The sequence below is a fragment of the Cibotium barometz genome, chromosome 57 (genome assembly GCF_041138505.1).
Source record: "Cibotium barometz isolate CiBa-2024 chromosome 57, ASM4113850v1, whole genome shotgun sequence".
Lineage (NCBI taxonomy): Eukaryota > Viridiplantae > Streptophyta > Polypodiopsida > Cyatheales > Cibotiaceae > Cibotium > Cibotium barometz.
The window spans coordinates 33248913-33264890 of record NC_141102.1 but is presented as its reverse complement, the minus strand read 5'-3'; the positions used below and the strand labels follow the sequence as shown (position 1 = coordinate 33264890).

Below are 15978 nucleotides of genomic sequence, written 5' to 3'. Positions count from 1 at the left end.
TGGTGATATGCAAAGGATGTGAGATGTGCCTCTAGTTTGAGCTCTATTTACAATGGCAACTATGTCATTACGTATTTTCAAGGCATCTCTAGTGTTTCTCTTCTTGATTGAGGCATATGCTTATAAGCACCTTGTTACTCGCAAGCCTCTCACTATATGCCCCTAAATGGGCAAGCACAATACACAAATTAATCAAGCTGTTTATGAACCTCATGGATAGGGGGATTCCTAATAACATGGACTTGGACGTTGATGATGTGGCATGTTTGATGATGTTGAATGTGTATAATGTGGGCATGAAGGAGATGACATGCCATGACCTCAAAAATGACATGGCATTATGAGCAGCATCATTGTTTACATAGCATGTGGAGTTGACATGATCATGTGGCAAGTGGGCCTTTTTGACGCTCCACGATAGTGATGTGGCTAGACACATGGAGTGCCATGTGGCAAAGGTGGTCCATCCATAATGTGGCTTGTTAGGGCTTGTACTATATACCAAGCCATATAAATACTAACCCTATGTAGGGTTGATATTAGGTCTAGAAGGAGATTTAAATGCCCAAAAAATATTGGAAACTGCTAAGAAGCTGAAGGATGTGCAAGAGGTGGAAATGGTTCCATCCACAACATTGGAATGATAAGTGGCAATGAGATAAAAGGTCTTTCTTGCTTAAAGGACAAGAAGAAAAGTGATGCTTTCTAGAGCTTGATAAATGAATGAATCCTCACATCATGGTGTTCAAGAGCATAATCTATTTGGTCCAAAATGTTAAGAGGAAGAGTAGGTTTAAGAAATGTTAGATTTTTTGTCGGGGAGTGTTGAGTGGGTTTAGTGGAGTAATAATGTCTCTAGTAAAAGCTTGTTACCATCATACCAATGGTAACATCATGGTGTTCAAGGGCATAATCTATTTGGTCCAAAATGTTAAGAGGAAGAGTAGGTTTAAGAAATGCTAGATTTTTTGTCGGGGAGTGTTGAGTGGGTTTAGTGGAGTAATAATGTCTATAGTAAAAGCTTGTTACCATCATACGAGGTGACATCATGGTGTTCAAGAGCATAATCTATTTGGTCCAAAATGTTAAGAGGAAGAGTAGGTTTAAGAAATGCTAGATTTTTTGTCGGGGAGTGTTGAGGGGGTTTAGTGGAGTAATAATGTCTATAGTAAAAGCTTGTTACCATCATACCAATGGTAGGATCCTAGCGTTAGAAACTTGAATAGAGCAAACTATTTTTTTCCATCTCTGAGTAAAAAGTCGTTTATTTGTGTTAAAAACTATATATATATATATATATATATATATATATATATATATATATATATATATATGTGTGTGTGTGTGTGTGTGTGTGTGTGTGTGTGTGTGTGTGTTAAATGATCATCACTCGTCTTTTACATATATTCAGCTATGCAAAGTAGCTCTGACAACAATCCCCACAGGCGTTTGGAAAAAAAGCAACATTTAATTGTTATGAGATAGTTAATTACTCAACCTTACGTCCCAATACCTTGATGATTGAAATACAAGGCGCCTTCTTCAAAAGGGGGCTATCATTAAATTGGTCCCGAAACAGGTAGCTTGTGACTCATTCTCCCACACTGGAGACTTGTAACTTTGTTGATAGTGGTGTACAAGATTCTTGCCAAGGTGGATTGGAGGGAGGCTAGTACCAGTCATTCAAGGTGTGCTATCCAAAAGACAAAATAGGATCATTAATGAGAGATCAATATATGACAACATATATTATGCTCTAATAGGAAAGGAAATGGCAATAACCTCTAAACAAAAATGCATTCTAATGCAACTAGACTTAGAGAAGGCCTATGAAAGGATTCCTTTTGGCCTTCTTTAAGAGGTGCCTTGTATTTTAATCATCAAGGTGTTGGGATTTGAGGTTGAGTAATTGTCATAATAGTTAAATGTTTCCCAAACACATGTGGGGATTCCTGTAAGAGCTGCTTCACAACTGAATATATGTAAAAGACGACCGATGTTCATTCAGCATAAGCATAAGCATATATATATATATATATATATATATATATATATATATATCCCAAAAGAAAAAGGAGGAGTTTTTAACGTAGATAAATAACTTTTTAATTGAGATGGAAAAAAATGGCCCTTCCCTTAACCAATTTTTTTCATAAATGTATCTCAATGAATACTATAAACCCAGTAAAATTTCGCAACTTCTCAAGACTAAACTAATTACTAGATTTAATTTACTTTATCCATTTCAACTCTCTACTAGATTGATATAAAGCTCTAATGAAGACCTAGAAAGATCTAATTGTTAAAACTAAAACCGAACATTAGCACCACATTTCCCATCAATATCTTTTCACTTAGCATCTTAAGAATTATTAATTAACATTATAATTGCTTAAATATAAGGTGTATAAGCTCTATGATATGTCTATAAGGTGGCTTGCATCTCTACAAAATGGAAAGGGTAGAAAGTTTTCAATAACATAGTTCCTTTTAAGGCCAAATTCGAGACATAAGCTCTATGGTATGTCTATAAAGTGGCTTGCATCTCTACAAAATGGAAAGTGAGAAAGTTTTCAATAACATAGTTTTTTTAAAGACCAAATTCGAGACATGCCTTGTACATTGAATTTGTGCAACAAAAAAAGAGGTCTTAATTATCTTCAATTTAGACCAAATTATATTTTGAGGTGCCAAAGAAGCAATTCCACATTTCATTAAAAGTATATAGAATGAAATTCAATAAGCTACTAGGTAAGATTAGCCATTCAATGCACAACATTACATGTTTTTTCCCTATAGAAGTTCGGGCAATGGTTTTGGGTAGCATAAAGACACCAAAGAGATAGAGGAAATTGTTAACAAGACAATCCCGCATAAATTTGAGGTTATATGTGTTAGACTTAAGATAATCTTAAGTCCATTGAGCTTAATTAAGGGAATATAACAAGATGATTAGCTCAATTATCAATGCATAGGTTTACCAAGAGATTCATATACCTAGTGATTACTAGAAGGTTTCATTGAGAGTGCACAATTAATTTTGATAGTCTCTTCTTCACGCTCATCTTTCTTGCTATTTACCTTTCAAGAAAATGTTAGTGAGACTTTTCAAGCTCATGTAACTTGAGGAGTTGATCTCTACCACTGTTGTGAAAGCCAATAATAGGCAAGGGATCACATAACCAAGAGGTAATATGCAGAGTATTAGCAAGACCTTACTACAATTGTATTGATATATATAGAGAGAAGATCCAATACATAGAGATGATACCATCTTTGAGAGAGGATCCAATATCTTCACTGAATATCTTGAGGTTCTTTGAGGTGCTAAGGTATTGCCAATTGACATGCAAGAACAATGAGACTAGGTTAGGTACTTACTAAAGCTTCATTTTTCAAATCTTTTTTTCAAGGGACTTGTCAAATTGGGTGGTGATCGGTGCTCACCACCATACATTGATTTAAATAAAAACTAATGTAAAGCATTACACATCATGGCTCTTCTGAATTTTCACCTTGCCTAAGTGTTGACTTGTCTCTTTGGCATGCTTTTGAAGGAGATGGTGCACTATGCTTTCTAAGTTCACCCTAGAGCGACCTTCATGTGACATTGCCTCTCTAGTAGCTTGGCTTAGTTTTTGCACTTTGTAGCGAGCATGGTGACCCTCCTCACTTATCATCAACACTCTCACAAGCCTTGCAACTTCCTCCTTAATGCAATTTGTCTCATCAACATTGATCTCCCACCCCACCTTCCATTGCTCAACCATCATCTTGCAGTTCATCTTTTGCTCCGATTGCACCGGCCACCCGAGCATAGGCACTCCCATGTGAACACTCTCCAAAATGGAGTTCCACCCACAATGTGTGAGGAATCCTCCAACCGCTTCATGGGCTAAAACTTTGATTTGGGGCACCCATGGAACCACTAATCCTTTGGGTGAAAGCCTTTCTATGAGCCCATTAGGGGACTTTCCTTCAACAAAATCTTCACGGAATGCCCAAAGAAAAGGGATCCCACTTTCCTCTAGTCCCATTGCAATTTGCTCAATCTTCACAGGTGGGAGGTAAGCCAAGCTTCCAAAAGCAACATATAAAACAGAGGATGGGGCTTGGGCATTCAACCATTTCATGCATTGATCCTCATCCTTAGTTGATAAACTCAATGCTGCCATTGGCTTGTTTACCTCACTCTCAACAAAGGAGGCTAGCAATGGGCCTACTGGTAGAATTGGGGTGTCCTTGGAAATTGCATCAATCACTTGCCCCTCTAATTCTTCCAAAGTGTTGCAAAGGATCCAATCAGCATGCCGGCAGAGCTCCATTTGCCTCATAATGAACTGCAACAAAGGATGATTAAGGTCCGGGATTTGGAAGAGAGGAGGTAGGTCAGTGAGACAGTATATGGGGGGGAGACCAGGCAGGCAATCGATTGGATCCTTGCGAGCATTAGCTGAAAAGGAGAGCAAAATTTAACAATCTACATGAGTTTTTGAAGAAAAAAACAACCAAATATTAGAAAAGGGTGTTTGATTCAGTAAAGACTGTACCATGATAGGGCATGAATCCTCTCTCGAAGAGCAAGGGGATGTAGCCGAAGGCTGGCCAACTGGAGAGGCAGCTGGTCCAGAGGGCAATTCTAGGGATGCGGAGACGTTGAGCTGTATGTTGAGTCCAGGAGAGGATAGCATCGGAAATGATGCAGGTGGGCGATGGCAGCTTATCATCCTTATTGTTGGAAAAGATGCAGGCGGGCGATGGCAGCTTATCATCGTTATTGTTGGAAATGATGCAGGTGGGCGATGGCAGCTTATCATCGTTATTGTTAATCTGTTGATGATCACCACATGCACACGCTTCATGGTTTCTAATGGTGAGCTTGTCCATCAGCGCATTGAAACTGTCCACCAGCTCAGAGCACTCCGAGGCCAGCAGCTGCTCGACTGCATGCGAGACGTCGCGCACCTCATCGCTCAGACCGTCGGGGATCCCCATATAGGTCACGTGCCGATCAGAACCTGCATCTTCGCCGCGCGGGTTACTATCGTCGCTCCTGCTGCTGCTGCTGCTGCATCTGCTGCATGGGCGCTTGCCGCCGCACGTGACCTGTCGATCGCAGGTACTGCAGGTATTCAAGCGCTGCAGGTTGTGGTGCGTGTGGACGACGGTAACCGCAAAGCCCTCGGAGGCCAGGAAGCTCGCGAGCTGCATCATGGGCACTATGTGGCCTTGCATGGGAAAAGGAAAGCATACCACATGAGGCCTTCGGCTCCTCATGATCTCTGCGTGGGCGTGTGTGTGTGTGTGTGTGTGTGTGTGTATCACACGACTGTTGATTCACTCTACGAAATAGCTACGCTCGATCCTGCGTCCAAGCAGCCGGCCTCCTACTCATCAATTTGGCATTAAAAAAAATAAAATTAAAGGAAGAAGAAACGGTCATCATCTTGAAAAACAAAATAAGCCGGCTTGATACCAACAAAAAAAATATCTGTCATTTTGCACCCAAATTGTACGCGTGCATATGTATTCAGTCAAATTTTATGTCCGCATATTCTCCCAAATTTCCTGTGTCTTTATATTATCTTCTACATAAGCAAATTTTATGTGTGCATGGGGTTCTTTTCCCATCCTTGGGTGTTCGGCCGTTGGATATATGAATGTGAAGTTCTCCCATTTCATTCAATGAGTGCACTTCTCCTGCATGCAAATTTGATGTGCATATTCATCCAAATTTGATGTATCATGGGCATTAGTCAATACCTTAAAGTACCTTAGTGTGAGGAACTTAGGAATTGTTACCCTCCTTGTGCATACCAGCAGAGCGAACTCCATGCCCCATTACCCTCCTTCCCTCTCACTACCCACCTCCTCCGTATGTCACCCTCAAGACCCTCCTCCTTGTCTTCATCTTCACCTTTGCCTCCGCCCTGCCTCCAGCCCCCTCCACTTGCTCCACTTTGTCTCTCCCCTAGTTCTTTGCCATGGGTGGATGGGACACCATCGATTGCATAAATCAAGAAGACATAAAGAGTGGCTAGCCGTGTGCGGAGAGTGCAACATTATGTAGTTTTGGTTTTATCGCTAAAACAAGAAGACATAAAGAGCATATGATGAGAGTGGTTGAAGCTCATGATGCAATTTGGTTTTATGGCTAAAACAAGAAGACATAAAGAGCATATGATGAGAGTGGTTGAAGTTAATGATGCAACTTCCAAGATCAAATGGAAGTCCAAGCCAAGTGAAATCCAAGACAATGGCTCTCCATCTCCCTAGGTCAAGTGGAAAGTGTAAAGAACCAATGTCGATGATGAAGCTAGCTATGCCTCCACTAGGATCAAAAGAAAATCCAAAGTATGCAAACTCCAAGACAATGGGTCTGTGGCGATCTCGATTAAATAGAGAAGATAAAGAACCACCATCAACGATGAAGCTAGCCACTTATCCTCCAAGATCAAAGGGATGTGCATGGTACACATCTCGGACCTCTGAAGTTGATGTAGAAGTAGCTTGTGGGTCGGAATGAAAGCTCGAATACAAGGGAAATCTATCAGGCCCATCCTCACAACAACCACAGTGTGAATTTAACGCTGAAGAGATCCACATGATGAACTCGGAACTCTCGTTGGTCGGAATGTCAAAATGTCTTGGCACAAAAGGACCATTGTGTAGGCCAAGACTAGGATGTGCCATAGGTGCATCTGAATGTCAAACCACATAACCATCCACCATACTTATAGTAGCATGGAATGCACCCAAAGAGAAATGTCCTAGCTCTAAAGAACATAGGATCATGTTGACATCGTGGAGACCAAATGAACACAACCCGAGGTCGACATCATGAAAGATCAAATGTGAACGAATACCCTCGTCCCATGTAGTGCCACTCGAAAATTGACGACATGATCCACTGCATCTATGTGTGTATAAACATGATCCCAACTATGCAACATACCCTCTACTAGGTCAATCTCTCCAATAACTGGATCTAGCAAAAATCGTAAGTCAAATGAGAAACTCTCTTAGACTAGATCTATATGCATCAACCTGCCTCTACAACGAGGCCTCACCTCAATAACATCCACACTACTCTTATACACAATGTGTGATTGCTCTAATATGTGTACTACATCCACACGAATGCTACCAGGTTGGCTATGAGAACTAGTAGTAGTGGTACTAATTGAATCCTGAATGTCCCCACATGTGAAAGTCCTATAAGAATAACTTGTCCTATCTAGCACAAGGAACTTCGGCATATCCCTATAAGTATCTTGAGAACCCACATGTGAGGTATCACTAAACTCGTGTGCTATACTAGATATATCACTAGTCGAATGCACACCATCCTCTAATATGCTCTCACAATCAACTAATGTATCCTCACGATCCGTAGGAAGGAAGGAAGGCATAAAAGTGTCGATGCTCGACGTGCTCTCACTGCCATCTCTTCCCTCGAGATCATGCTGCCCACATGGTCCAACTCACACACATCGCTATCATCATCATCATGTGCATATGTGGCAACAGCATCGTGTGCATGTGTATCACTATGATCGTATGCATGTGTAGTACCACTATGATCATGTGTATCTGTATATCATCATGTGCACGTGTATCAATATCATCATAAGTGTGTGTCTGTGCGGTACATCATCGTGTATGTGTATGAGATACATTATCATAAGTATATGGGTGTGATACATCATCATCATCTGAATCTTTGTCGGTGTAGTCCACGTTCTCGGGGACATAATCATAATGGCTCAAGAGTGTAGGACACTCACGTAGGACGCCAAAGAAAGAATCATCCCACACGTGAATAGTACCGAACCATCTGTGTGAAGTCAAGCAATGACACAATAAAATCCCCATGTGCAAACCATTTAGACCATCTGCTAGAAACATCCACCTCATTAAACAAATGTCTTGATGACTAGGCATCAACCCCTCGAGCTCAAAAAACCACCCATGGCATGAATAGGCTGCCTCATCATAACATGAAGTCGATGAATGAGGATCTGAAGGCCTAGACCTCAAAGTGCTAAAAGTATGTGTGAACATGACAACAGAAATATGATCTGTGACGTGACACAAAAGTAGCTCGCAATAACGAGCAAAAAGCCATGAAGATGATGCATGAGCATTCCTCCTAAGATCAGGATCTGAAACGGTAACATAGTGACATTGTCGATGACGATGATGGTTGTAGAGTGTCGATCAAATAAGGGGTAAAAATAGTAGGAAAAACCCATAACTGTGTGTAAACAATCTCAACCCAAATGTGTGAATAATTCTCAAAGCACAAAAATGTGAAAACACACTCACAAAGCACTAAGCATGTGTACAATCTCCAAATAAAGTGCCAATACACGTAAAAAATGTCAACTAAAACTTTACACAAGCCCCTCAATCACACAAAATGTAATCACGGAATCATAATGACACTCAAGCATGTGAATGTCCCCAAAATGTACACGTGTGAAACACGATACATGAACAAACCCAAAAAGGAATCTCTCACAACACACAAGGTATGTGAGCAAAGCCCGTGTAACCATTTTACACCAGCTAATCAATATGCCCATGCCCCAAATCTATGCTCAAGCCATGGTCCATGTGCCTAGGCCCATACCCATACATGTGCATGTGCATATATAATTGCTTCATTACAAACCAAAGTAGGTCAATGGTCCAATGCATGAAGTGGCAAGTGAATGTGTGTGAAAACCAAAAAATTGAAAGGCTAAGAGATGAAGATGCGGTTGTGGGGAATGTTGAGTATGAAAAGGGGCAAAAGGAGCGAAGAAAACCCTAAGTCTTAATGCCCACTTTTAACTCAAACTTCATCTATTCTTCTCCCTTCTGCTCACATTGGTGATGGTGGTTGATTTTTTTTTTGGGGTCTTTTTTCTAACGGCTGAGGGCTAAGAGCTAAGCTCAAGAGACTGAGGGTTCTCTTTTTTCTGTTTTTTTTGCACGCTGCGCTTCTCCTTTCCTTTTTGTCTTCTCGCCTGAAGCACTGAGCCTGTGCTGCCAGTCACGCTGTCATAATAGAGGCAAAAGCCACCCAGAGAGTGTCCCCGGAGAGCGGCTGGGAATGATCTCCACATGGTCATGCTGCCAAACTTCCCACGCAGCTGTAGGTAGTTCCGAGATCGATTCTAACGGCCTTGCCCAGATAGGATGGGAGCCTGCACAGCATAACCATAGGCTATAGCCTCGTAGCGTGGCCTTCGACTGTGCTGCAACTATGTTCTTGCTTGCCGAGTGCGTTGAGCTAAGCCAATAGTTCGTGGCCGATGCGCCTATGATGTGAAATGTCTGTGAGAGAGAGAGAGGGGAGTATGAACGTCGAGAGAGAGAGAGAGAACGTCGGTAGAATGCAACACTAGGGCATTTACTACCAACGGTGGGACTTGAACTCGGGTGGATCATGGCCTTTATGAGACTTGAGAGAGAGATAGAGAGAGAGAGAGATTGATTTGTTATGTTTTCTTTTTTGTAAAATTCACCCTTGTGCTGAACTTCTAGACAGGTTCAATATGTGTGTGCTTGCCTAGCTCCCAAGGCTGGTTGCTGCGCACAACGCTTGCCTGACTACTTGTTTTGCTTGTGAACAAGCCTCGTCAGTAAGCCAAATCGTTGTTTTGCTTGTGATGGAGTGCCTGAAGTTGAAGTTTCTAGATAGTTGGGTGTCTGGGCAAAGACTCTCCATGGAATGGAAAGCTACTGTGTGAAGGCATTCGCATAAGCATTATTGTGTGCAGGCACAAAAACATTGGAAGTTATCCCTTACACACTGGCAGAGATTGTTGGGTTTGACACCTAAGGAAATTAATGGTTGTATGAGTGGAGTTTGTTTCATGCACAGAGTCCATGTGGTGTTTATAGATGGCCATATAAGGCTAACATCACCCAAAGTACTTGTGCACCAAGGCCTCCAAGGAAACTTGAATATGAAGATCAATTCAAGGGGTTGCAATCAACATGTAGATACTCCAACTCTTTTGCTGCATCTACAGAAATCTTTTTTTCCATATGAGGGTTCCAAGCAAGAAGGCGCTGATTGTGATACGCTCAACATACCCTCCGTGTGCCCGTGAAGCTAGAGCTTAAAAGCTTAAGGTTGTACATATCTTATGTCAAACTTTGTAATATTTCTTACAATTTCAACAATTATCTCTTAAAGAAACATAATTCTCGCAAGAAATGATTAAGATTAGGAAAGTTTCAATAAAAAATCACTCATTGCTAAAGTTTGCACCAAGATTTTTAATTTCTGCGCATTGTCTTTGCATTTCTTTATAAATATGCAACAAGAAACTTATAAAAAGTACCCTACATATAGCAACTTTGCATAGATTTACTACACAATTGTAAACTTTACCACTCTGCACAACATATTCTACAACAGAATTGCACTCTACACTATAATAAGCTCAATATACATCAGAACTGTAAATTACATTAAAATCTGTATAGAATTTTCATTCTGCACTAATTCTTGATAAGAAGTGCACCAAAATCTGCATAGTAACCTTCAATATCCTTCCAAAACTACCAAGATTTCCCAGAAATTAAGCAAATGTAGAAGAAAACTAAGGTTTATGAATAGATTTGATGAAAAGAAGTAGTAATCAAGGAGATTTGATGAAAAGAAGTAGTAATCAAAGAACAGTCCAAGAAAAGCACTTTGAAAATCTTAATAAAAAAATAAAAAAATCAAGATTCTCTCAAATCTGTGCAAGAATTAGGATTTTTAAAATTTATGATTAGCATATATTTAAAAATTATTATCATTAATTCCATTGCTAATCCATTCAAAATAGAATAAAATTATTATCATTAATCCCATTGCTAATCCACTTAAAATATATATTTAAAAATTATTATCATTAATCTCATTGTTAATCCACTCAAAAAAAATTTAAAAAATTTAAAAACTATATAAAAGCACTAATCTAAAAATAGATTAAATACTAATCACTTCCTAATCAAAACGTCAAGATCTAAGCCAAGAGCTTTGATATCAATGCAAGAAAGGAAGTGACCAAGCTAAAGATATTGGGATGGTAGGCATGTGTACTACATCTACACCAATGCTGCCATGCTAGCTATGAGAACTAGTAGTAGTGGTATGGATCGAATCTTGAATGTCCCCACATGTGAAAATCCTAGAAGAATAACATGTCCTATCTAGCACAAGGAACTCAAGCCTATCCCTATAAGTATCTCAAGAAGCCACATGTGAAGTATCACTAAACTCGTGTGCTATACTAGATATATCACTAGTCGAATGCACATCATCCTCTAATATGCTCTCACAATCAACTAATGTATCCTCACGATCCGTAGGAAAGAAGGCATAAAATTGTCAATGCTCGATGTGCTCTCCTTGCCATCTCTGCCCTCAAGATCCAACTCACACATCACTATCATCATCATGTACATATGTGGCAACAACATCATGTGCATGTGTATCACTATGATCGTATGCATGTGTACCACTATGATCATGTGTATGTGTATCATCATGTCCATGTGTACCAAAATCATCATAAGTGTGTGTGTGCCGTACATCATCATGTGTATGTGTATGAGATACATTATCATAAGTATGTGGGTGTGATACATCATAATCATCTGAATCCGTGTCGGTTTAGTCCACGTCCTCGTGGACATAATCATAATGGCTCAAGAGTCCACGTCCTCGTGGACATAATCATAATGGCTCAAGAGTGTAGGACACTCATGTAGGATGCCAAAGAAAGAATCATCCCACGTGAATAGTACTGAACCATTTGTGTGAAGTCAAGCAATGACACGATAAAATCCCCATGTGCGAACCATCTATACCATCTGCTAGAAACATCCACCTCATCAAACAAATGTCTTGATGACTAGGCATCAACCCCTCAAGCTCAAAAAACCACCCATGGCATGAATAGGCTGCCTCATCATAACATGAAGTCCATGAATCAGGATGTGAAGGCCTAGATCTCAAAGTGCCAAAAGTATGTGTGAATGTGACAAAAGAAATGTGATTTGTGAACAAAAGTAGCTTGCAATAACAAGCAAAAAGCCATGAAGATAAAGCATGAGCCTCCCTCCTAAGATCAGGATCTAAAATGGTAACTTAGTGATGTCATGAGTGACGATGATGGGGTGTAGAGTGTTGATCAAATGAGGGGTAAAAATAGTAGGTAAAACCCATAACTTTGTGTAAACAATCTCAACAAAGTACCCCCAAATGTGTGAATATTTCTCAAAACACAAAAATGTGAAAACACGCTCACAAAACATTAAGCGTGTGTACAATTCCCAAATAAAGTGCCAATACCCATAAAAAATGCCAACTAAAACTTTACACAAACCCCTCAATCACACAAAATATAATCAAGGAATCATAATCACACTCAAGCATGTGAACGTCCCCAAAATGCATGTACACATGTGAAACACGATACATGAACAAACCCAACAAGGAATCTCTCACAACACACAAGGTGTGTGAGCAAAACCCGTGTAACCATTTCACACCAGCTAATCAATATGCCCATGCCCCAAATCTATGCTCAAGGGATCCCTGGTCCATGTGCCTAGGCCCATACCCATACATGTGCAAGAAATGATCAAGATTACAAAAGTTTCAATTAAAAATCACTCACTCCTAAAGTTTGCACCAAGATTTTTAATTTATGCACTATTTTTGCATTTCTTTATAAATATGCAACAAAAAACTTGTAAAAAGTACCCTACATAGCAACTTTGCATAGATATGCTACACAACTGTAAACTTCACCACTCTGCACAACATATTCTACAATAGAATTGCGCTCTGCACTATAATAAGCTCAATATACATCAGAACTGTAAATTGCACTAAAACCTATATAGAATTTTCAATCTGCACTAATTCTTGATAAGAAATGCACCAAAATCTGCAGAGTAACCTTCAATATCCTCCCAAAACTGCCAAGATTTCTCAGAAACTAGGCAAATGTAAAAGAAAACTAAGGTTTATGAATAGATTTGATGAAAAGAAGTAGTAATCAAGGAGATTTAGCAAGAAAAGTCCAAGAAATGCACTTTGAAAATGGTTGAAAATCTTAATTAAAAAATAAAAAAAAATCAAGAAATCAAGATTCTCTCAAATCTGTGCAAGAATTAGGATTTTTAAAATTTGTGATTAGCATATATTTAAAAAATTATTATCATTAAATCCCATTGCTAATCCACTCAAAACAAAATATAATTATTATCGTTAATCCTCATTAAAAAGAGAATAAAAATTATTACATTAATCCCATTGCTATTTCAAAACATATATTTAAAATTTATTATCATTAATCCCATTGCTAATCCACTCAAAACATAATTTTAAAAATTTAAAAGCTATATAAAAGCACTAATTTAAAAATAGATTAAGCACTAATCATTTTCTACTCAAAACATCAAGATCTAAGCCAAGAGCTCCGATATCAATGCAAGAAAGGAAGCGACCAAGCTAAGATATTGGGATGGTAGGCATGGGCATAAGTCACCATCGTAAGGCAATAGAGTTAAGATGGTCATGAAAGCTTGGGCATAAGCTCCAAAAAGACAATATGTGATAAAAATAACATCTTTATGATGGAGATATCTAGAAGCAGGTTGGCTTTTACATACGGCCGAATTTAGCGAAACGGCCCGCGCTGCTAAGTTGTAGACCAAGCCTATTCCCGTACTTTTAAGTACCAACTTGTCTTTATTGTGGCAAAACATTAAAGAGTTACAAAAGTTGCAGGCGTGTACCTGCATATAGGGAGCCAGGATAGGCTAAGACAAGCAAACGTCTACATGGACTATCAGTTTCTCTTATTGTTTTCCATATATGGTTTAATTATTTCATGACTATGTATGTGAGAGAGGGAGAGATATTAAACATGGTTTGTAAGAATTGCAGGTTCCTTGGATGAAGCTCTCTTTTCTTTCCATCTTCTCTTTTCTCCTCTGATGAGAAGATGTATTGATTGTATCAAATTACTTCATACCTTAATAAATCATCGAAATGTACTCATATGTGAGACCGCGAGTCTCAAATATGGGGGGCAGATTGGACTGTATTAAAGCAATTGTAAAATTTGTTGAAAGCTTGTACTTGGAGGAAAGGTCATGTAATAGTGGTGTCATAGCTACATGCCAAATACAAGATCTTTTCACATGCTTGGGGAAAGAAAATAAAAGGTGTGGGTCATGGACTTACCTATCAATATTTGGACTACAGTGCTTCTTCTATTTTGCAGAAACATATTGACGCGGTTACAATTTTTAAATTCCCCTTCTTTTATGTACTCTTTTAACTACACACTAGATGACAGTTTTTTCTTGGGAAGAAGGCACTGATCTAGCATGTTTGATCACCCTATGGGGTCATTGGGGACACCCATGGCTTAGAGAAAAATAGACTTGAGTATGAGTTAGTACTCATGATTGCTGTCGAGTGTTAATAGGTTGTGAGTTGCTAATTGTGTGATGGTGGACAATTGGTATAGTTGTAGAGAGTGTGAGCATGTGTTGCTCATTAGCCAGGCTGAACATGGCATGAATATAAGACAATGGATCAAGATGGTTGATATTTCAACAAAAATATCAGGCTTTTGGTATGACGAGTATGTTTCTTACCAACTCTCTTTTTTTTTAAAATATTTAACAACATGCATACCTTGTTGATGGTTTTGGTAGGACTTTCTAACCACATTTTATTGGTAATGTATAATCCTGTCATTTTTCAATGTACCATGTGCACAACCCTACTGGTTTGTTGGACTTTTCTTTTGTTAAATTTCAAGACCAGGTTTGCAAGCTACGCAACTGATAAAAATAGCATCTTTATGAGAGAGATCTCCAAAACTAGGTCACCTTTTTGCATTTGCATATAGCTGAATTTAACGAAATAGCTCATGTCGTTAAGTTGTAGACCAAGCCTATTCCCATAATTTTAAGTACCATCTTGACTATATTTTCGTGAAAAACCAGAGTTACAGCGACGGTTACAAGTTGTAGGCTTGTACTTGCATACAAGGAGCCATGTGACAGGGTGAGACATGAAAATGTCTACAGGGAGTATCAGTTTCTCTTATTGTTTTTCAGATATGGTTTAATTATTTCATGAGTATGTGTGTGTGAGATAGATATTAAACACGGTTTGTAAGAATTACAGGTTTCTTGGATGAAGCTCTCTTTTCTTTCTATCTTCGCTTTCCTCCTCTGATGAGAAGATGTATTGATTGTATCAAATAACTTCATACCTTAATAAGTCATCGAAATACTCATATGTGAGACTACGGGTCTCACATATGGGGGTAGATTGGATCCAATTCTTTTGTCTTGTGTTAATAAATATTTTTCGTTCAATTCTTCTTCTAAGGTTGATGTATTAGTTAATTTATTTAACTTTAGCAATTGTAAAATTTGTTGAAAGCTTGTACTTGGAGGAAAGGTCCTGTAATATCATCAGAGAGGTCTTCTCGTGAACCTTAGATGTCGATGCTTCATCATCATGTGTATCTTTTACCTCCCTTATGATTGGGTCTCTACAGGCTTCATTCCCTTGTCCTTGGGTTTAGGCCTTAACTTCTTCAGTTTGATTTCCCTTGGGTTTAGGAGCTTATGGGTCATAGTTTGGTTTCTATTTTAATAAATTCTCCTCCACCTATTATAAAGAGTCGTCTTTTGTAAGCATTTTGGCTTTTTTCTCACACCTTCGCTTGTAAATATATGAACACATTGAAAGGTACCATGTACAACCGTCCATTCTACATGCTTAAGAAGTGTGAGGTGGCTTAAGATATATCGTGTTAAGTGTGAGGTGGCTTGAGCAAGACCCAAGCTAGCTCTTATTGGTAAGTTTATAAACATGTGATTAATTTCACATCATTTACGTAGGGTCTATAAGGTATCAACAGCTATAAGTGTTAACACTAGTTTGGTAGC

The 15978-nt window shown here is 39.0% G+C and overlaps 1 protein-coding gene across 1 annotated transcript; it reads right to left on the bottom strand.

Annotated features, from left to right (window-relative positions):
* Nucleotides 1-3204: 3204 nt before the first annotated feature.
* LOC147606667 (7-deoxyloganetin glucosyltransferase-like) lies at nt 3205-5333 on the bottom strand. Its single transcript, XM_086791913.1, has 2 exons — nt 4551-5333; nt 3205-4453 (listed from the first exon to the last, which is right to left on the bottom strand). Exons 1-2 carry the CDS (start codon nt 5275-5277, stop codon nt 3486-3488), a joined length of 1695 nt encoding a protein of 564 aa, XP_086648039.1. The 5' UTR covers nt 5278-5333; the 3' UTR covers nt 3205-3485.
* Between the last annotated feature and the right edge of the window lie 10645 nt (nt 5334-15978).

Excerpts from the sequence above, each read along its gene's own strand:
- LOC147606667 (XM_086791913.1), bottom strand. The coding sequence starts at position 5,277 with ATGAGGAGCCGAAGGCCTCATGTGGTATGCTTTCCTTTTCCCATGCAA. Across the intron at positions 4,454-4,550 it reads AGGATTCATGCCCTATCATG|CTAATGCTCGCAAGGATCCA; the intron begins GTACAGTCTTTA and ends TCTCCTTTTCAG.